This window comes from Diabrotica undecimpunctata, chromosome 9, assembly GCF_040954645.1.
Source record: "Diabrotica undecimpunctata isolate CICGRU chromosome 9, icDiaUnde3, whole genome shotgun sequence".
Lineage (NCBI taxonomy): Eukaryota > Metazoa > Arthropoda > Insecta > Coleoptera > Chrysomelidae > Diabrotica > Diabrotica undecimpunctata.
In genome coordinates this window covers 109,213,804-109,236,022 of record NC_092811.1, presented here as the reverse complement: position 1 = coordinate 109,236,022, position 22,219 = coordinate 109,213,804, and the positions used below count along the sequence as shown (strand labels likewise).

Genomic DNA, 22,219 nt, shown 5'->3' with positions numbered 1-22,219 from the left:
AGCTATGGGTTTTCCAGTGGTCTTGAATTTTAGATAACCTTATTGTTCCGGTATGCATTGTTTAGCCCTAAAAAATTAGCAATTCTGGCACTGTTAAATCTTTCCACTCTGAAATTCTCGAAAGTTCTCCTCCACTACTAGTGGATAGCACTTCAACGGCGTAGCTGTTCGTCTGCGAGACTAATTATCGTCAACTGAAGAAACGACCAATAATTTGTTTTGGCAAAAGGTATTTCTCTCATATCTGTTGTAACTGTCCATATATTTTCATTATTAATAGTAGATGGTAATATTTATAGAACATCATTTTGTAAACTACTCTCATCCCCACTTTTAGAACTATATTCTTTTTGCCTTAAAATATTATATTATAATGTTCATTATAACATTTCCTCTACTAAAAGATTGTTTGGATTTCTTACTTTCACAACACGTTTTCTTTTTATACCAGACAAGCCAGCGAGTTCATTTTTACACAAATTGGTATGGGCAAATGTCTACAGCATGAAGCTGTAAAATCCCCGAGAAACTAGTGCCATCTGTGAGTAGTTTAAGATGGTTACTATGTGCGCAAAAAGTGCCCGGCGTCTACGGAAACTGCGGCGATCTAAGTTGTCTATTGAAATAATGTTTACACAGGATGCATATGAGCGCTGTTCGCATATGGTGAAACGCTAACAGGACGCACATGAGAGCTTTGCGCTGAAAAATTGCATTCCACAACATATCTCCTCAACTAAGCAAAAATCCTTAACGAATTGGTTTCTAGTACTCGTACAGAGTATATCGGAATAAAAAGGAAAAGACAGTTAAGATTTGAGGAGATATGTTGTGGAATGCAGTTTTTAGATTCCCCATATCTCTAATAACATCTTTATCAACGTCTGTTTTGCTTGAAATTCTTAGAAGGCACAGATTAAAGCAAAAATCCGAATTTGGTTTCGAAAATTAGTTTACGGATTTTATTATTCGATGTCGCTATTTGCGTCTATGCGAAGCCATGTGAGAGTTGCTTCCTAAGACAGAAAAGATTTATTTTCACTTTCAGAGCGACTGTGAACAGCCGTCTCTGAAGAGCCCTATTAGGGCAAAATACGTATAAGCGGATACACAGACGCACTGTACGTGAAATCAAATCTTAACTGTCTTTTTCTTTTTAAATTATATATATATCATCACGTAGCTCTACAACCCTGGGTGGGTCTTGGCTGACTGTACAACTTTTTTCCAATTTGTTCGGTCTTCCATCAACCTAGGGTTAAATAGAATGTTCATTTTCCGGAGATCTGCTTGAATGTTATCTCTCCATCGCATTCTGGGACGTTCGAGTGGTCTTTTACCTGTGAAAATCTCCTCCCATACCAGTTTTACAAGTCTCTCGTTATGCATTCTGTGCACGTGGCCTGCCCATCTTAGTCGCTGTGATTTAATTTCTTGGACAATATCGGCGTCATTGTAGAGTGCTTTGAATTCGATATTGGTTCTGATCTTATACTGGTTTGTGATGATGTCATGGTGAGGTCCGAAAATTTTTCTAAGTATTTTTCGTTCAAAGCTTCTGAGCTTTTCTTCGTTTGCTTTGGCCATGGTCCACGTTTCGCATCCGTATGTTATTACAGGTCTGACGATGGATTTATAGATTTTTATCTTTGAACTTCTTGTAAGATTTTTTGATTTTATGAGCTTATCCAGTGCGAATAGACAGCGGTTTGCAGATTGGATTCTGTCTTTTATTTCTTCAGTAACATCGTTGTCAGCTGTGATTACGGTCCCCAGATACTTAAAACGTTGTATTCTTTCGAAATTGAAGGTGTTGACAGTCACATTTTGTCTTATTCTGTCTCTTCGTGTCGTTCTATTTATACACATATATTTCGTCTTCTCTTCATTAATCTTCAGCCCTACTTCAGTTGTTGCTCCTTCTACCTTGTTGAAGATGTATTTCGTGGATAAGATGGAGTCTCCAACGAGATCTATGTCATCTGCATATGCGAGTAATAGATTGGGACCTTGAACCGATAGCAATTCTGTTTTTATTTCGGCCGACCTCATGGCTTTCTCTAATACAAGGTTAAAAAGTAGTGGAGATAACGCATCACCCTGTTTGAGTCAACTGTTGATTTCAAAGCTGCCAGACAGTTTATAATTTACACATACTTTAGATATTTCACCCTCCATACAGACTTTGGTTATCCGAATGAGTTTCTTTGGTATTGAGAACTCAGCCATGACATTTCATACTTGGCTTCTTTCTACGCTATCATATGCCTGTCGAAAATCTATAAAAAGATTGTGTATAGATCTGTTATACTCCCATCCCTTTTCTAGAAGTTGTCTCAGCGTAAATAGTTGATCTATTGTTGATCTGTTCGCCCTAAAACCGGCTTGATATTCGCCTAGGACATTTTCAGCATAAGGGATTAGTCTAGTAAAAATGATGTTTGAGAGGGTTTTATATGCCGTGTTTAGGAGTGAAATTCCTCCATAATTCGCGCATTTTGTTTTGTCCCCTTTGTTGTGGATGGGCACTATTATGTTTTCCCTCCATCCTGCTGGTATCCTTTCTTCTAACCATATGTGCGTTATAGCTTATTTAAGGCCTTTCGGGTTTCTTCAAAGCAGGGATTTTTGACGGGCATGTCCGCTGTGATATAGATCTCTTCTTTGTGCTGTTCTTCCTGTATGATGTTTAGAAGGTCCCTAAAATACTCTTTCCATTCTTCAGTTACTTCTTTACCGTCGATTACCATACGGCCTTGATTGTCTCTCAGTGTATGGATGGAATTGGTTCTATGTCCTCTTTTCTCAGAGGAAATTGCTTTATAGAATTCTCTGGAGCCTAGTTTGGGCCGGTCTCTCTCCATAGCTTCATATTTTTGTTGTTCATAGTTTCTTTTCTTTGTGCGTATTATTTTTCTTGTTTCTTCTCGGCAGTCGTCATATTCCTTTTTACTTTGGTCTGTTTGCAGTTGTATCCAAGTCTTCCTTACTGTTTGTCTTCCTTAGTTTTGTTGTTTCTCTGTACTGTGCATTTTGTCCATGTTTCATTGTGGAACTCTGCCTGAGATAGGGTGAAGAACGGGTGGATTGAGTAGCTCGGAAATCACGTTGCTGCAGCTAGTCCCAAGCCCGGATAAAAGAGGAGGGTTGAGCGGAGGGTTAACTACCCACCCTCGAAAAAAAAAACTAGTTATGAAAACTGCAACTTTGCCTCGGAAAAAATATATAGTTTAAGTCAAAAATATAAAGTGGCGATTTCTATGCATGCAAATGGATAGATCATGTCAACAAAATGGACCCAAGAATAATCGCGAAATGAGCAAAAACACATAAACCTTATATGTACAAAAAAAACCAATAGAAAGACCCCAAAAAAGTGATATGATAGCTGGATCAACATTAGAGCTTAGATGATAGAATAAACAGGGCTATATTCTACAAGAACAAGAAGAAAATAAAGAAGAAATATTTTACTATGAGTGTATTAATTTAAACTACAAGGTACATCTGTAAATATAAATCGCTATATACCAGGTGTATTTAATATCAAAATACTAATGGAAGTTCAATTACCTTGACTAAGTAATATACCTTATAATTTTTTATGTAGCCAAAAAAATATTTAATGTGTGAATCGTTAGGAGCTATTAACAATTTTGTGCGGAACTTAAACGTATCATTTAATAACCTTCGGTACAAATACACCAAATTAAGACTAATTTAAACCATTAAGCCATTAATCTTAAAAATTTATTTGATTTAATGGTTATAAAATTGATTAGGAAATATTTATGTTTTTGTACCTTTATAAATCAATTGAGGAATAATGTAAAATCTACTCATATAATATTATTAATTCAGACCGAAACATTTATTCACGGAAACACTATCCAAGAAGAATATAGGGTTGAGAGTTAAGGCTTTGAACAGATTTGTGTAACGCCATTTACGAAACTAAAAAATTATTCCCTCAGACTGGCTGAAGTAAACTTTTATTACCTTACCGAAAAAAAACTAAGGAATGTGATAACTACCGCATAAGCTTGATGTCTCACGTATTAAAAAAACATTCTTGAGAATCATATATACTCGGCTTTAGAAGCGGTTTGGTAACACGCCTAACGTAGATACTTAGGCTACTGCTGCTTCATAGGCTAACGTAAAACACTCAACTCCATCCAATACGGGAAACTAGTAGAAATACTCAGAGTAAAGGGTATAGATGAGAGCGACTTAAAAATCATTACGGAACTCTACTGGCATCAGGTAGCTTAAGTAAGCGTGGAGAGTAACATATCGGAGAAGATAGCTATAAAGGGGGTATGACGGGGATATGACAGGAAAAACAAATAAATCCCCTAGACACGTCCCAAGACTATCCAACTGTAGTGACCGACAACGTTGGGCTCTACGGTTGGTGTGTGTAGGCTTCTTGGCTGACAAAAAAATTATTACGTCCCGACTCGACAGGTGTTGGGTGAGAAAGTCGGGATGTCACCATTGTACAACCAAATTGGTCGGCCCGACCGTTGGGTACAACTTTTTTTGTCGGTCAACAAGCCCACACACACACCAACCGTCGGTCACAACGTTGTCGATCACGATGTTTGGTGGTTTTGTCGGGAGGTGTGTAGGCCGTGTTAATAATATAAGAACGGTATGATGATGATACATTCGATATTTCCAGCTGTTTGCCTGAAGTCCACCAACTAATAAACGAAATTCGAAAAACGAATGCAGCTAGCGTTATGGGCTATATACAGTGTGTAAAAGCCAAATGGAATAAATTCATTATTTAGGTTATTGTACATATTTATAAAAAATCCCGAAACACGTCAAATTTAAATTATAACTTTACATTCTTTAACGTGAAAATGCAACCCCTACCTTCAACCCCCTTAGAATGACAGGTACAACCCCAAAATTTTTAAAATAGGAAGTATAGGCTTGTGATATATCGTTTGAAAGGTTTTTTCATTCTCCATTCAAAAATGTTGTCGCTTTCAAGTTTATTAAGATTAATTAAGATAAAATAAATTAAAATCATGTGGTTACCGAAATTCGCTACAATACAATCAAAAACTAAAATGTAATGCAAAACGTAATAAAATGTAGAACACGAAAAAGAACTATGAATGTTAATGAAGTAGATGTTCAAAATGTTCACCGCGAACGTCTTGGCAACATCCTAATCTCAAATAAAACTGTCTTCTAACATTATTTAACATAACAGGCGTGATCGACCTAATCGCAAGCGTTATTCCTTCGTTTAAGTCATTTAAATCAGAAGGTTTAGTTTTGTACACATGGCTCTTCACATACCCCCATAAAAAGAAATCTAATAATGTAAGATCAGGTGATCGCGCTGGCCATTCAATCGATCCTCGCCTCCCTATCCACCGATTGGGAAATATTGTATCGAGGTACTGCCGGACATTAAGTTGGTAATGTGGTGGTGCTCCATCCTGCTGAAACCATATCGTATTCGCTGGAACTTGAGGGTTTCCTGGATCAGGATATAAATTTGCCAACGTTGGAATGACATCATTTTGAAGTAGTGCTAAATAATTGTTACCATTCAAGTTGCCCTCAATGAAAAAGGGACCAATGATATTGTTTCCTACAATCCCTGCCCAAACATTAACCTTTTGAGGGTATTGAGTGTGTTTTTCTTTCATCCAGTGAGGATTTTCCGTGGCCCAGTAGCGGCAATTTTGCCGATTAGCATGACCGTTAAGTGAAAAAGTACACTCATCAGAAAACATAACGTCCTCTAATTGGATAATATTGTTATCCAACATGTCCATCATTTGCTCACAAAAAAAAGTTCTCCTATGAAAATCGTCTTCCATGAGCTCCTGAGTAGGTATCATCTTATAGGGATGCAATTTATTTTCTTTTAATATGTTTACTATCGATGTATGGCTAGCATTGAATGTAGTGGATGCCTGTCTACTCGATGTAGGTGGATTTTCCTGAAACTCAAGCAACACATCTAATTTGAGTTCATCACTCAGTGCATTGGCAGGTGCTTTTTTTATCTAACTTACATGACCAAACTCGCGAAACTGCTTCTCTATTTTACTTATTGTTCCTTGGGATATAGGCGGTAAATTAGGAAATTTCTCATGAAATAGGCGAGTTACTTCCTGTTGTGTTCGGGTGTTATCTCCGTAACCAATCATTTGTAAAACTGTTATTTTATGCATTTCCGTTAATCTAACCTATTTTCAGAATTGAATTGAACGAACTTTTTACTTAAATTAAAATACTGACAACTTAAATAGAACAATTTACTAATGCGTGTTAAAATAACGTTGAAACGGAAATTCTTTAAAGTTTTTTAATGGTTACCATCTAAAAACCACATTGCTATTGTTTTTGTTCACTTTCTCATTATCAAGACCTAAACGGGAAATAAGTTTTGAGTATATTTTAGCGAATTTCGGTAACCACATGATTTTAATTTATTTTATCTTATTTTATCTTAATTAATCTTAATAAACTTAAAAGCGACAACATTTTTGAATGTAGAATGAAAAGACCTTTCAAACGATATAACACAAGCTTATACTTTCTATTTTAAAAATTGGGGGTTGTACCTGTCATTCTAAGGGGGTTGAAGGTAGGGGTTGCATTTTTACGTTAAAGAATGTCAAGTTATAATTTAAATTTGACGTGTTTCGGGATTTTTTATAAATATGTACAATAACCTAAATAATGAATTTATTCCATTTGGCTTTTACACACTGTATGGACATCACTAAGATGTAAATACAAAAATCGAAATCAAAACTTTTACAGAAATAATTTAAGGATTTATTGCAGTTTGGTTAAACATGATCAATTTACGCCATGTAATACTATGTATTAGAAATGTGATATATTTATATTATTACCGATTGCTAATACTATAAATCAATATATATATATATATATATATATATATATATATATATATATATATATATATATATATATATATTATATATATATATATATATATATATATATATATATATATATTATATATATATATATATATATATATATATATATATTATATATATATATATATATATATATATATATATATATATATATATATTATATATATACATATATATACGCCGGTATATTGGGACCCACGCCCTTCCAGTAGGGATCTATGGAGGAGTATGACCGAACCGCAAGCCCTCATCTTTTCCCGTACTGCTTCACCATAAGCCGATCAGACAACAGCATATTCTAGTCTAAGCCGAAGATTTGTTTTAGAATTTTAAACTGCTGCGTTAGCCTTTTTTATTTTTCTGTACATCGAGCCAGGGCTTGAACGCGCATCCACTTAACCATTTGACAGTGAAGCGAATGAGAGTCGGCCGTCTGACCCGCTTGGCTCTCTGACCGACTTGTGGTAACAAGAAATGTGGTAACAAGGACTAAAAATATCACATTCACTGCGATTACTAACACAAGGACATGCCTGGAAGAAATAGAGAGTAGCCTTCAGAAAGACGCCCAAGATAAAACCAATATTCAACAGCCTAAGGAAACGTTGGTGGACTCCTTTTAGTAGGCACAGAAGGCCAAGCAAACAAGGAAAAATTAAAAACTCAGAGAAGACACAAGAAACCTAATGCAAAAAGAAAGGGAAATGAAAGATAAGCACACAACTAACATTGCGAAACTAAGGAGTCTAAACAAAACCATTTCAAAAGCCGTTAGGAGAGGTATAAGTAACTAAAGAAACAAATAATACCATAGAACAAAACAAAAGCACAAAAGATCCTCAAAAACAGGAACGAGGAATATCTAGGATTTAAAAAATAGTCAAGGAAATGCCATATATGAACAACATTAGATCCTGAAAATCATTAAAGAATACTACAAAACATTAGATAGTCGAGATGCTCACATTCCATGTTCAAATCCCAGCAATACAAAATCAAGGATCAGTGGAACTTCCAGATATAACCGAAGAAGAAATTAAAGCAGCCTTAAAAGGTATGAAGAACAACAAAACACCTGAAGATGGCATAAGTGAAATGATAAAACTAGAAGGCGAATGCGTTATAAAAGCTTTAAAAACTCTTTATATTGCCTGCCTCTTTGAAGGAATTACACCAGAAAAATGGAATAGTGGCATTATGATAATATCACATAAAAAGATGATGTAACGAAAATTGAAAACTACAGAACTATCACCTTGTTATCTCATTTATATAAGCTGTTTATGAGAAGAAATACTAACAGACTGGGACCCAAGCTAGATTTTTACGAACCACTAGAGCAAGCCGGATTTAGGAGTGGCCTTAGAACGAATGACCACCTACAAGTAATAAAATCCTTGATGAAGAAAGTTACGAGAAGCCATTGATATTAATATTTGTAGCTAAGTTAGCTAAGACTACAACAAGCGCTAATGTAGGTAGTGTTATGTTTCGACCGCTTCTTGCAGTGAATCTTCAAATATTAAAATGATAATGATTGAGCTTAATATCTAGTTGGCAGAAACGCTAATTAGTGGAAGTAGATCAGAATCTTCGTACAAAAGAACAAGGAAACAAAGCCGTATTTATAAGAGAGTAATGGTAGAGAGTAAGAGGTGATGATTTTTCAATTAAAAAAAGGGGGAAGAATAGATGTGTTTTGTGTAAAAATCATAAAATCGAAAAAAAACCAAAAATTATTTGTTGTTAATGTCAAGTTTCACCGTGTATTGAATGTTTGTTTCTCTATCATACATAGAATGTTTTCCTGTTCATACAAATATTTTTTTATACCATACTATTTGTTTATTACTGTTGGGACATATTTGTCCCATTCTTTATTACTGATAGGATAAATATGCCCCAGGACTTTTTTGTCAAATATTAGTTTATGCAAAAAATTTAAATTCAGGCATTGAATGGTCTAGTCTAGAAAGGTATAATAAAATCTAAAAGTCATATTGAAAGGGTTAACTGAATAAATAAACTAAGTTATTTATAAGCAATTTATTCTTACACGGTACATTCAAAAACTTATAAATTACATTCCAATAACCCTTGTACCTCTAATAGAAGCACACATCAGATATAAGTACAATTAACATAACAGTTTATTAGAAACCTACAAATTTCCTTACCATGGACTCGTGCGATTGCAAACAAATATAAATCGCTTACTCATTTTATTAATTTATTTAATGAAATATGTACGTTTCGTTATAATAATAATAATATTTCAAAGAGAGTGGTAAATATTATTTAATTATGTGCACGAAGAACAAAAAAATGATCTTTTATGATGATGTATTCCACCATGTCGCGAGCCCAAAGACAAGTATACATACAGCAATAAAATTACGACGAAGAGAAACGAATCTCTCAACTCAAGTTTTTCTTCGCAGACGTTCTGCTGTATGGATAAATATCTTTGATGTTGTTATTTGGCCGGATGGGGCAGTTTATTAGTAGCTAGAATAGGAGATGATTAGATTTCGGAAGTTGCTCGTGTTTCTTGTACCAAGTAGACTTGAGAGCCAGGTACTGTGCTGGTGGTGACGAAAGTGCGATGTTTGGCACGGATGAGGGACAGATTGCTTTCGGCGGTTTCGGCACGGTCTTCGGCGGCTTCCAATTCCCTCTGGAATCGACGTACGCGGGTTATACTTTGGCTAGATACACCCTCCTAAAAGAAAAAAACAAATACATATCAATTATCATTTAAAACATATCAAAATTATATTCAAAAGTCGAAGGTCGATAAAACTAGTACTAAAACAAACGGAATCATAGTTATTGCAAAAAATATAACTAATATATTTGGAGTAATTATGCATACAGTATGAATTCTAAAGTGTTATTAACGTTTAAAACAAATACACAATACTTACGACTTCTTGTAGTTGTCTCTTGAATATGGTAATCTTCGAATTAGCCTTGTCTAAAGATTCTTGCAAGAGAGCGATATTCTTTTGGTCCTCTTCACATTGGATCATGACTTCCTTAACAGTGCGTTCCTTCTTGCGCAAGATCTTGATGGTTTCGGCGTGACGTCTCTTTTCTTCATCGAGTTCAGCTTCACAATCCCTGATACGAGCTTCCAGTTTGCTGATGATACGTTTTCCTCCAACAATAGCGTTAGCTTCGACTTCTTCCAAACGGACTGAGAGGTTCTTGACTTCGATTTCCAGACTCTTCTTGATAGCTTCGATCTTGACCACGCGTTCTTGTTCCTCGTGCAGAATTTCGACGGTATGTTTGAGTTCGGCCTAAAAATATTGAAAGGTAAATAGCATGTTCGTAAGAAAATAAATAAATACAACTAAACATAATTATCTAAACATAAAAACACATAAAGATAGGACGTCTAAGGTGGGTAGGCCATGTTATGCGGATGGAGCAAACCGACCCAGCTAGAAAAACGCTCCTTGATAGACCTATTGGTCAAAGAAGAAGAGGAAGACCCAGAACAAGATTCCTAGATAACATCGATGAAGACATGAGAAATATGGAAATACGTGCTTGGCGGAGGAAGGCGATGGATAGGGACGACTGGAGAAAAATTCTTGGGGAGGCTAGGACCCACACAGGGTTGTAAAGCCAAAATGATGAAACATAATTATCTACATGCGATGTTTGGAAACATATAAATTAATGTAAGCCTGATTAATCTTTTATCTTATGATATCTCTGTTGATTCGATGGCAATATGCGCAGTTTTGATAGCTCAAAAAGATGGTAAATTGGTCACTGATACACTAATATTATCTACAGTGTATGCATTCTTTACTCAGTTCTCTAGCTCTGGGTATTAATTTAACAGTATTCGATCGAGTGTAGCATCAAATAATTAAATTAACAATTGGTGGAAAAAGTGCAGAATGTACACTCTTCCTAAAGTTATATGAAATTCTAAAGTTCTAAACTTTACTCACGTTTCACCCACATAAAAGTCCAATTAATGAGGACTTTCAATAGGGAGTCTGAGATAAGTAACATAATAAACTAGTTTAGAAGTAAAACCAATCTACTTAGAGGACAAAGAAACAGGTTCCTCGCTACAGAGAGAATAAAATGTTCAGGAAAGTATACCAATACCCTATGGCCCCAATTTACCTCTAATCACTGACGACCCCATCTTCAACCGAATTGGTTCCCTCAACAAGATATACGTCTTGAAAGTGATCATAACATTATGGCTCAAAACGTGCTCAAAACTTTTTGCCGCCCCAAAGGAGACATATTCATAGGGATTCAAGTTCCATTCCTTCTCTTAAATTTGTTGAATACAGGCAGCAGTGATTTTCTAAGCAATGAGTACTTTGATACTCTCAAAAGTGCTCAGGGTGAGAAGTATAAGTGGAAATTGGTTGTGTGTGGTTTTTCAATCTCATTGCATAACTATTGCATGTCCTAGATGAGCTGATAGTCATAGCTATCCTTTACGCATTTGCAACAGTAGGAAAATACCTATACAAAAATACCGATTTTTATAGTATCACTAGGGTTCTGATTTTGATTTACCATTAGATCATGCACTCCAACACGCCTCAAATGGAAAGACCCCCAGAAATCCAGAAAGCTACCAGACCACACCCATCTTTATTAGTTTTAACAAACCTTGTCCTTATTAGAAATCCTAAATATTGAAGAGTCAAGGATATCACTCCAGACTATTCCAAAATCTATCAGCATACTTTAAGTAAGGCGAGCCAATTAGGCAAGTAGCTCAATTTTCGTCCAGATTTTGGCAGGAATTTCTAAGAGCTAACAGTTTATTTCGTTTTTATGCGTGTTGGCAATTTTACTTTTACTGGTTCTGATTATTCATATTAGCTTAAGTAGTAGCCAAAAAAGTCGACAATATAAATCAGGGATCAAAAATACACCCAAATGCTTTCCAATATTTCACGCTCTTATATTTAAAGATTAAGATATAATCGCCAATATCTCATAAATTGGTATCTTACTTTGATTATATGTCAAAAAACTGTGCTTTCTTCAAAAGAAAACTTGTAAAAAGACAACAACTTTTAGCCGTTTTCACCGAGTGTCCAACTCTCATAAGAAAAAAGAAAGGCTATTTACTGATTTAGATAGTAAATTATTACAGGAATATCCTAAAAAAATTCTAAAGTAATAAAAATAAAAACGTTAACAACTGACCTGTACACGTTGGTAGCGTTCATCAGAAATGCGGAGTTCCTTGGTGATTTCATCGTAGTCAGCAAGAACTGAGGACAATTCTTGCTCAATCTTGACCTTTATTGAAGAAAGGTTGACGTTGATGGTGGTGAGCTCGTTGATGCGAGTGCCAGCTTCTTCGTACATTTGCTCGGCTTGCCTCTTACCACGAAGAGCCTAAAAATAGACAAATAATTTATAGATAATATAATTCCTAGTTAAAATATAATAAACATTGATAACTTTTTCTATTCAGACGTATAACCTATGAACAAAAATCTATATCCAAGTGCAATATGTCGCATAGGTAGACCAATACTAAAAAGGTTTTTTTTTATGTTACGAATTATTTTTAATTTTCCCAACCATCTGTGCTTATTTTTCACAGATACCTATTCTATACAATATTTTTGTTTTTAGCATAAATTTTTGTCGTCAAAGTTCATTTTAATTCATAACATAATGACGGTATTAGATTTTTGTTTCGATACAAGGCAGTGGCAATCCGCTTATACGTATTTCGACCTCTTTAGGTCTCTTCAGAGCGGTATATGCCACTGCTCTGAATCGAACCAAAATCTATCTCGTCGTACGCCAATAATTATCGAAATAACTATTTACAGACGTAACAACGCCATCTAATAACAACAAGAGAAATCATACGATTTCCTACCTGGCAAAACTGAAATCAAATTTTTACCACTGTACCTTCTAAAACTTGCAAAGTAAACAGCTTGATGAATTACTCAGCAAGGAAATCTAAAATATGCATTCCACCTGCCGTTCATCATGGTCAAAATTCGCTGTATAAATAAGCGGCTTGCCGCTGCCCTCTATCGAAACAAAAATTTAATACCGTCATTATGTTTTATTTCTTTGCTCTTTTTGGAGTACCAGAAACTAAATTCACTACTTATTTTTACCATTACGTTAAATTAATAATACTAATAATATTAATTACATATTAATATAATTAATAATACGATTAATTTTTTCGCAAAATTGACAAAAATTTTGGTTGCTGTAATTTTAAGATAAGATTTAATAACCCAAATAATTTAAAGCTTTATGTTAGTTTAGATTTAAACACCAAGTGCCACCTAGGAAAGAAATCTGAACTACAAACTGACATCAATAAACTTATCTGACAGTAGAAATGTAAAATATTTATTTGCTAAATAAAGTACCGAATAAGAAGTTATCTGGAAGATAAAATGTGTTTATGTATGGAAGAGAAGGTTTAGGTTATATTTTATTCAATGGAAGTAGCTGTAAAATTGAAAATATTCAACCGTCCTTATCCGCAGCAACGTTCTATAACCTAGCGAGAGATCAAAATGAAGAGAATTGTGAAGATGAATTGCTAAAGGAAGACACTATTAAACTTTCTGAAGTTGAAGATATTTGAGCTAACCTTATATGATATTTTATGAATGATTTTACTACATTTGCTATAGTTTTATTACGGTTATTATTTCGATTTCGATTTCTAGTTATAAATCAGTCAAGAGTAAATAGTTTTCTTATGGTAATACAATTGATCTACTTTAGGTATTTAAAATGGCAGTAGAAAGTTTATTGTACAAGATGTTTTAACAAAATAAATACAGGTTTCTTCAATTTGAAAATAATATTTGCTACTCTATGCCAAAATTTTAAAAACCAATAAATCATATTAAAAAACTTCACAACATTTACAGGTATATTATCCAGTTCCCAATCTGTCTTACGTCGACGACATTGTTTCACTTAAACGTTTTGATTTAATGTTTAATGCACACTGACCAGCAAAAAAAGTGGCCACCCTATAAATTTCCGAAAATAAAAATTCATTGGAAGTTTTATGCACTATTTCAAATTGTATACTCAACATCTTTCATTTTTAAAACAAAAAATGGCCATTACTGCTTGATTCGTTAGCATAATTTATTTAATTAGAAGGCTACAAAAGAAAATAGTGTAATATCGAAACGAATTACAAAGAATAAAAATTACAAATGGAACTACTGCCTCTGCCAAAACATCCTCCATATACCGGTGAGATTCCAGCCCAAACCATGACATCACCATTACCAAACTCCCCTCTCTGTGAAATACAAGCTTGAGTACATCTTTCATTTCTTCGTCTCCTCCAAACCCTTTCTCGGCCATCGCCAGACTTCAAACAGAACCGCGATTCATCAGTAAAGAGAATTTGAATCCAATCCTGTATATTCCAGGGTTGATATGGTCGAGCAAAAATTAATCGATTCCTACAGTGTCTGGGTTGTAATTCGGGAACAATAGTCGGCCTTCTTGCCATTACTCCGCTTTCATTGATGCGTGTTCTCACCGTTCTCTCACTTACATTTATATTTCGAACCTCCTGCACACGGTTTCTTGCAGCAATTGCAGTGGAATGGCGATTTCTTAAAAGCTCCATCACTATAAAACGTTCATCTCTTTACGAGGTAACTCTTCTACGACCGGAACCAGATCGGCGTGAGTATGTACCAGTCTCTATAAAGCGATGGAAAGCTCTCCGTAATGTAGTTCTCGGAATACCTTATGTTTCAGATACATAAACTGGACTTCTTTCGTCTTAAAGATAAACAACGACTACAGAAAACAACAACATAAACGTCAAAACTGTCAAAAACAAGCACACATGATGGCAATAAATATTTAAATTGAGACGCTTTATAAGTCAGTGCATAAAACTTCCAATAAACTTTTATTTTCGGAAATTTATAGTGTGGCCACTTTTTTTGCCGGTCAGTGTATATCAATTAAACTATTTAACTAAGCAACATTTTACTCTATATGTTTTAAACACGGCACAATGTATTGTGTTTATCTTTGAAATACAGGAAGTAGATGTATTTAATTTGTTCCTGATATGAGCAGAGATACTTACACCTTCATAATTGCTCCTGATTTCTTCAGATTCGGCGGTAAGTGCCTGTACCCTTCTTTGTGCTACGCTGAGCTGGTCAAGAGTAACTTGCAATTGACGTTGGATCTCGTCGTAGTGAACCTGGATTTCGGTAAGTTGTAGAGATTGTTTCTTGATGGTCTTTTGGAGGTCGAGATTGAGTTTGTTGGCGGAGTCCAAGGACATCTCGAGCTCGGTGATTTGGATCTGCAACTTCTTTTTAATGCGGGTGACCTCGGTCTTAAGCCTGGTTTCGGCTTCAACAACGCGGGCATTGAGCTGTTCAATTTCGATGCTGGTTGCCTTGCTGCAAAGAGTAATAAAATAATATTAGATACTCATAGTAAATATAAAAAAACATATTTATAACTTTCCAAACGTAATATACGAGTAAACATGATACACTTTTAGAATTTTAACAAAGATATTATATATGCTTTATCCCAAATTAAAATAAAAAAAAAACCAAAAGACCTGGTTTAAAAAATTACAAGTTCTGTACCTTACTGGTCATATTATGCACATGTTATGAACAGTTCTGGTGAAACCAGGACTCCATTGACCCCTTTAGAATATTCTAATGTTGTATATGACATATCTTGTGCAGCGTTCTCCTACTCTCTGCATGCTTCTGCTATATTGGACCGGCCAGCCGCTCTTTTCGATGTTGACTAACTTCTCACAAAATGAGATTAATGAATTAGACTTTCTTAACCCTCTTGTGCCCTTGCACAATATACTATTTTAACCAAACACCAAATGGACTTCAAGTGTCAAAATACTTTCCAAACAACAAAATTATCATAAAATATCTCTCCTAGAAATGTGCCAAATCCTGAAACATCCAACAACCTCGAATAAAAAGACTGAAATTGATAATTTGAGCCAAATATATCATTATCTCATATTACATAACAACTAATAACCAATTTATATACCATATTTCTTTCAAACTTCTTAAGGTGCCTTCTCCATTACTGAAGGTTGGCTATAGCTACAGCAAATTGCTCTCTATATTGAGCTGTTTTTAGTATCGAATGTGTGTCCATTGTATTGATCTTAATACTTTTATTTCAATATTGTTGATTTGTTGTTTCGTCTTTCTTGTATCGGTCCTTCTCTCCGCTGCATATGTTAGGATTGGTCTTGCTGTTGTCTTGTATACTTTCATTTTGCTTTCCGTGGTTAGATAGTTCTGGCGTTACATCGTGCTATTATAATTTGTTTTAGTTTTGGGAGTCGTTACATTGCTTTTGTGCATTTCCTAACCTATATTTGTGTCTAAGAAATTACTTTTATATAGAAAACAAATACAATCTGAAAAATGGAAGAAAAACTTTGCAAAACGTCTAATGTGAGTACTTTTGTGAATGTTATGATTCCATTTCCAAGCCGTTGTTGAATTTTGATATTTCGTTTTTCGTTTTTGTTAAAATTTGAACCCATTTCAGTACTTATGTTCATAATTATTTTTTTGGCTTAGATATTCTGCGAAGAATATGCCAGAATATTTAACATGTGGTCACAATTCAAAAACATATAAGTGCTGCTTGCTGAAAATGAACGATATACAGAAATTTCATAGCTAATTCTATGAGACCAAAGATAGCGACTCAAGATGCCTTTATTTTGAAATACTGCACTGTAAATCGTACTGTCCGTAGTCGGCCGAAAAAATGAAAAGTTTTCTCTAAAGAAGCACCAGGTAAAATGTTTCATCCGTAATTTTTTATCCAAGGAGAAAGTTCCAGTGTGCCAAGCAGCTTTTTTCAACGTGCTAGGGATAACAAGACACAGGCTTTCCTATGTGATAAAACGATTTAATGAAACAGGCCAAGTACCGATTGAACGCAGAGGTGGTTATCGAAAAACTGCGAAATATCGGGATAAGCTGGAAGGAGGGAAAAAGTTGAAAGGGGCTGTAAAACTCCAAGAACAGACGTTGGCCCAAAATGTTTAAAACTTAGTCAACGCATTAAATACGAGAAAAATGAGCAATCTAAAAATTAACTAATGACTGAAAATGGCTCCACAAACTTCGAGCCAAAGCATTTCTCCAATTTCTTCAAGAAAACAAAGGAGATTTAATCACTTGTCGTTTGACTGCCAAAAAAATTTGGTCCTCCCAAAGTTCTTGATCAAAGTACTTAATATTCAAGGCAGCTTTATTTTTATAACTTTACTATTGTTGAAGGTTCCTCAAAGTCTTCACTTTCAAAGAAAAATGTATTTTTATACTATTGGACTGAGGACATGTTTGTCAGAGGATTAAATGAAATTTCCTCTGCAGTCTTTCATCGACTCAACGACACTGATTTTGGCAAATAAAATCGATAATGATTGGTATGTGCTGCAAATGGCTAGCCGAGAGCGCACCACCAAATGTTAAATTACTTGAGTTAGTTTTTCCTTTCTTTTTTTATCAAAGGAAAGGATAAATTCAACTACTTGGGGTTTATAATCACGAAAAAGGCAACAACAGAGGAAGAAATTATACAAAGATTAGAACAAACAAGAATAGCAATCCGACAACTTAACTCAGTATGGCGGGATAGACACCTAAATAAGAAGACAAAAACACAGATTTATAAAACATTAGTGCGAAGTATTATGATATACGGCTGAAAATTGGATCATAAACAAAAAAAACAGCAGTAAGATAGTAGCAACAGAGATGGAATGCCTGCGAAGATGCTGCAGAATAACAAGAATGGATAGAAGAAGTAATGATGAAATAAAGCAAAGAACATCAATGGAAACAAACATACTAACATATATAGAATAAAAAAGACTAAAGTGGTATGGACTGTAAGAAGAACTAGCGACAGCAGATGGATAAAGAGAATAACGGAATGGAGCCCCATAGGAAGGAGGAAAAGATTACGATCCAGAAAATCCTGGAGGAACGAAGTAGGCGACGCCATGAGTAAGAGGGGCCTAAACGATGGAGAATAGGACAACAGAGAGAGATGAAAACGGTTGAGCGAGGGAAGGCAGTGAATACTGTAGAATCCCTGAATATATATATAGTTTTTCCCGCAGTTGGTCACTCATTCTTACCATCCGGTAGAGTTTCGGTCAAATTGAGAAAAAATTACGAAAACGAGAAGTAGTAATGACACCTGGCGAATACAAGGAAATTATTTCCGCATTTTCTACGGTCGTTGATATGAAACAAATCTGTATTTACGATTGGAAGTCTGCTGTTCAAGAGGTTCTTAGACCAGGTAGTTTAAGAGATGTAAAAGGTACATTTTAAAACGATGTAGAACAGAAAATATTTTAGTACGAGGTGAACTTCATTACAAAAACGATTTCGGAACTTTTGTAAATATCACAGGAAAAGGCAAACAGACTAGCAATATCCTTATAGATATTTTGCAAACAAGCATTGCAAACAAAAACGGCAATCTACAAACTAAAATATTAAAAAAAAAGAAATATTTTTTTTAAGCTTCTCTTTCTAGACATCTGATTACAAACCATATTTTATATCATTCTTCATCAGTTTTATTGTTTTAATTTAATTTTGTTAGTTTTTCCCGGTTTCTCAAAATTATAGAAATGAAAGATTGCCGACTTTAATTTTACACTCTCACATACATTCTTTTATAGATTTTTTAAAAACCTATTAATAATATGTAACAAGCAAAATCTCCTACTGAACATATTATGACAAGTTTTTTTAATAAAAGATCCACAAAAATAATTGATTGGTATGGCTGTTGCAAATGTTTCGTTTGGCATATTGCATGGAAACGTTTAACTACAGATTGCGTATTTTGGCAACAACTTTAATACATATTATTCAATCATTCTGTCGTACGGCTTAATGGAAACCTAATTTTCTTTATTAATAATTGGGAGTGGGCGAAAATTATTCAAAACAAGTAACGATTTAAAAATAACATATATGTCTATGTTTTTGGGATATGTATTATAATTGTTTGACAAATAAAATACTATCTAAACTTAATTTAATAACAACAAATTCATATTTACAAACAAATAAATTCAAATTTTTACCACTGTGCTTTCTAAAACTTGTAAAGCAGACAGATTGATAAATTAGTAGATAAGAGAATCAATAATTTGCATTCCACGTAAAAAGTGAACTTAGTTTCTGCTACTCTAAACCGAGTAAAGAACTAAAGTAGAAAGACGGTATTAGATTTAATTTCGATGCAAGGCATCCGCCAGCCTCTTATACGTATTTCAACTTCATTAGGTCTTATCAGAGCGACATATGCAGTCTCTCTGACAGGAGCATAAAGGTGTTGTAATTTTCAGCGCTAATAAAATCTCTACATGACCAGTTTGCTTAAATGATGTATCATGTGAAAATGAGAGTGAATTTTATGCATTAGAAATTATAGCTATTAAAACTATTTTACTAACAGTGTATAGAACCGAAAATGGGAATTTTAAAGTTTTTCTAGACCTATTTGAAAATTTAGCTATTTTTTTAGAATCAATAATAATTGGAGATTTCAACATTTATTTCAAAAAGCTTCTAATGAACTAAACAGTTTCCGTGATCGAATCTCTACTTTTGGCTTAACCATAAATATTACTGAATTTACTAGGATCACAAATAGATCATCAACTTGTTTAGATAACATCTTAACAAACATAAGCAGGGAGATAGTTGGTTGTGGAATTGTGGAGAAAGGTGGTTGTGGGAAATGTATGTAAAGTTAACTGAAATTAATTTTCCAATAAAAAAATCACGAACTCACAGTAAAGCCTCAATTTCTTGGTTTGATGATGAACTAATAGTAATGCGAGAAAATCTTTCCACAGTTAAGATAATTGCTGACGTTACAAAGAAATATAGTGAGTATAAAAAGTTTAAGAGGCACTATAAATCATCAAGAACATTAAAGAATAATCTGGCTTATGAGAATTTCTTTTCCAATTCAGAAAATTATCTCGTGACAGTTGGGAAGTAATAAATTATCACAGAAATAAATTTCAAAATAAAGAAGTCTGTCCAACCGCGATTGTATCAAACGATTTCAATAATTACTTTACTTCAGTAGCTAAACATATTAGAAGTTCTTTTAATTCCGCAAATGAAAATGTAGCCATAGACTTTTTGAAAGATGTACATTCTCCTTGACACTCTTTATTTTTATTACCTGTTAGTGATACTGAAATCAGGAATGTTTTGCATAGATTGAAAAATTCACACTGCACGGATTTTTATTTCTTAAACAAACAAATAATTTTGGAAACAATCGATAGTATTGCCAAATTAATTATACTTTATAATAATTGTCTTACTGAAGGGATTTTTCCAGATGTATTAAAAGTAACCAGAGTGCTACCAGTCTTCAAAAAGGAAGCTTTAGACGAAATTGGAAATTATCGTCTCATTTCAATCATTGCCATTTTCAGCAAAAGTTTTAAGAGTATTCTAAATGTTTGTTTGAAAGAATATCTAGAAAAACACAAAATACATCACTGTAATCAATACGGCCTTAGAAAAAAATGTAGTACTACACTAGCTACACAGAAAATTGTGAGAGATATAGTTGATGGCTTGGAGAAAGGTGGTTTTGTGTGTTTGATATTGTGTGACTTATCCAAAGCTTTTGACTGTGTTTCGCATGAATTACTGTTAAAAAAAATGCATAAATACTGTATTAGGGGAAACACTCTTAATCTATCACGAGAAGAAGAGAAAACGATCTCTTAAGATCATACTTAACAAATAGAAAACAGACAGTTTTTCTTAATAACAGCTATTCTGAGTTTAACACCGTCGAATATGGGGTTCCTTAAGGTTCGATATTAGGACCCACTTTGTTTCTTATTTATCTAAATGATTTATTTTACTATACTTTTCCTATAAAATGTATTTGCTTCGCAGATGATACAACTCTCATTAATACTGATATTAATTAGCATAATTTAAAAATTAAAATAGTTAGTGTTACCCAGAAAGCAAAAAACTGGTTTTTACATAATGGGCTGAAGCTAAATGAAGAGAGAAGTCAGAATTTGATTTTTAGTTCTGATTGGAAGTATATCTCTAAAAATAGTGTTAAACTATTAGGAATCTTTCTAGGTGATAATTTGGATTGGAGTGCTCATACGGATTACTTAAGTTCTAGACTTGCTACAAGTATATTTTTAATAAGCAACTTAGTTCATGATTCCTAAAAGTACCCTTAGAATGTGCTACTTTACACTATTCCATAGCCATCTACACTGTTTGGTGTAATTCTCAAGGACACTTGCAAGAGCAGAGTATAGGGGACTCTCTAAACCTTTATTTCTGGATTTAGGTATTATGCCACTACCTTCACACTATACATATGAGACGGTGATTGAAATCCATGCCAACAAAGGTAAGTTTAACATAAACTCCAACTTCCATGATCACGATACAAGATCTAGAAATGCTATTAGAGCACAACCTTTTAGGTTGACAAAGAGCATAAAAAATTCTACCGATTTTCGTTTGTATAACGTTTTAGCAGATGACGTAAAAAGTCTTGACTTAAATATCGTTTAAGCTTAAAATCAAATTACACTTTTTAAAACATTGCTTCGATTAAAAACGGAGTACCTAAGTACAGCTTTTACACAATAGTACTAGTTTGGTCAGGGTATTTGCCTATTATGACGATACTTCATGTTTTTATATTTTTATTTAGTGTGTAGACGTTTCTTAAATTGTTAATATTAAATATCTGTTTGTAATATTTAAATTCGCAAAAATTTTATATGTATGTATGTAAAAATTGTTACTATTCCTTTGACTTGTCAAAAACAAAACTTTTTGTATATTGACTAAATAAATTCTATTCTATTCTATTCTGATAAAGAAAAAGCTTATGGAAAAAAGGGTCATTTGACCCAACATGAATCACATACATTAATACTATAAATATGTAGTAACAACTTTAGAGACTCTACCGTCAATTCTTATCAGTGCAGGTGAGTACACAACCGGTAAGGTAAATTTACCACTCAGTGAAGGACTTTTTGACCAAACTTATTATAACTTCAATGGGTACCAGGAGCAGGGAAAGTTTTTGATTTTTGGAAAACTTTGGCCACATTTTCGGCAATTTGACACTAAGGGGCGCAACCCTTGGTTGGGGACTAAAATCTAGGGCGCAAC

The 22,219-nt window shown here is 34.1% G+C and overlaps 1 protein-coding gene across 1 annotated transcript in view; it reads right to left on the bottom strand.

The window, feature by feature from the left end:
• Positions 1-8,981: 8,981 nt before the first annotated feature.
• LOC140450388 (paramyosin, long form-like) overlaps positions 8,982-22,219 on the bottom strand; it is a 94,911-nt gene continuing 81,673 nt past the window's right edge. Inside the window, exons 9-12 of the mRNA XM_072543986.1 lie at positions 15,067-15,391; positions 12,153-12,347; positions 9,878-10,255; positions 8,982-9,672 (exon numbers count right to left, since the gene is read on the bottom strand). Of these exons, the coding sequence (XP_072400087.1) occupies positions 9,475-9,672; positions 9,878-10,255; positions 12,153-12,347; positions 15,067-15,391 (1,096 nt within the window). The 3' untranslated portion in view covers positions 8,982-9,474. The remainder of the gene's footprint in view (positions 9,673-9,877; positions 10,256-12,152; positions 12,348-15,066; positions 15,392-22,219) is intronic.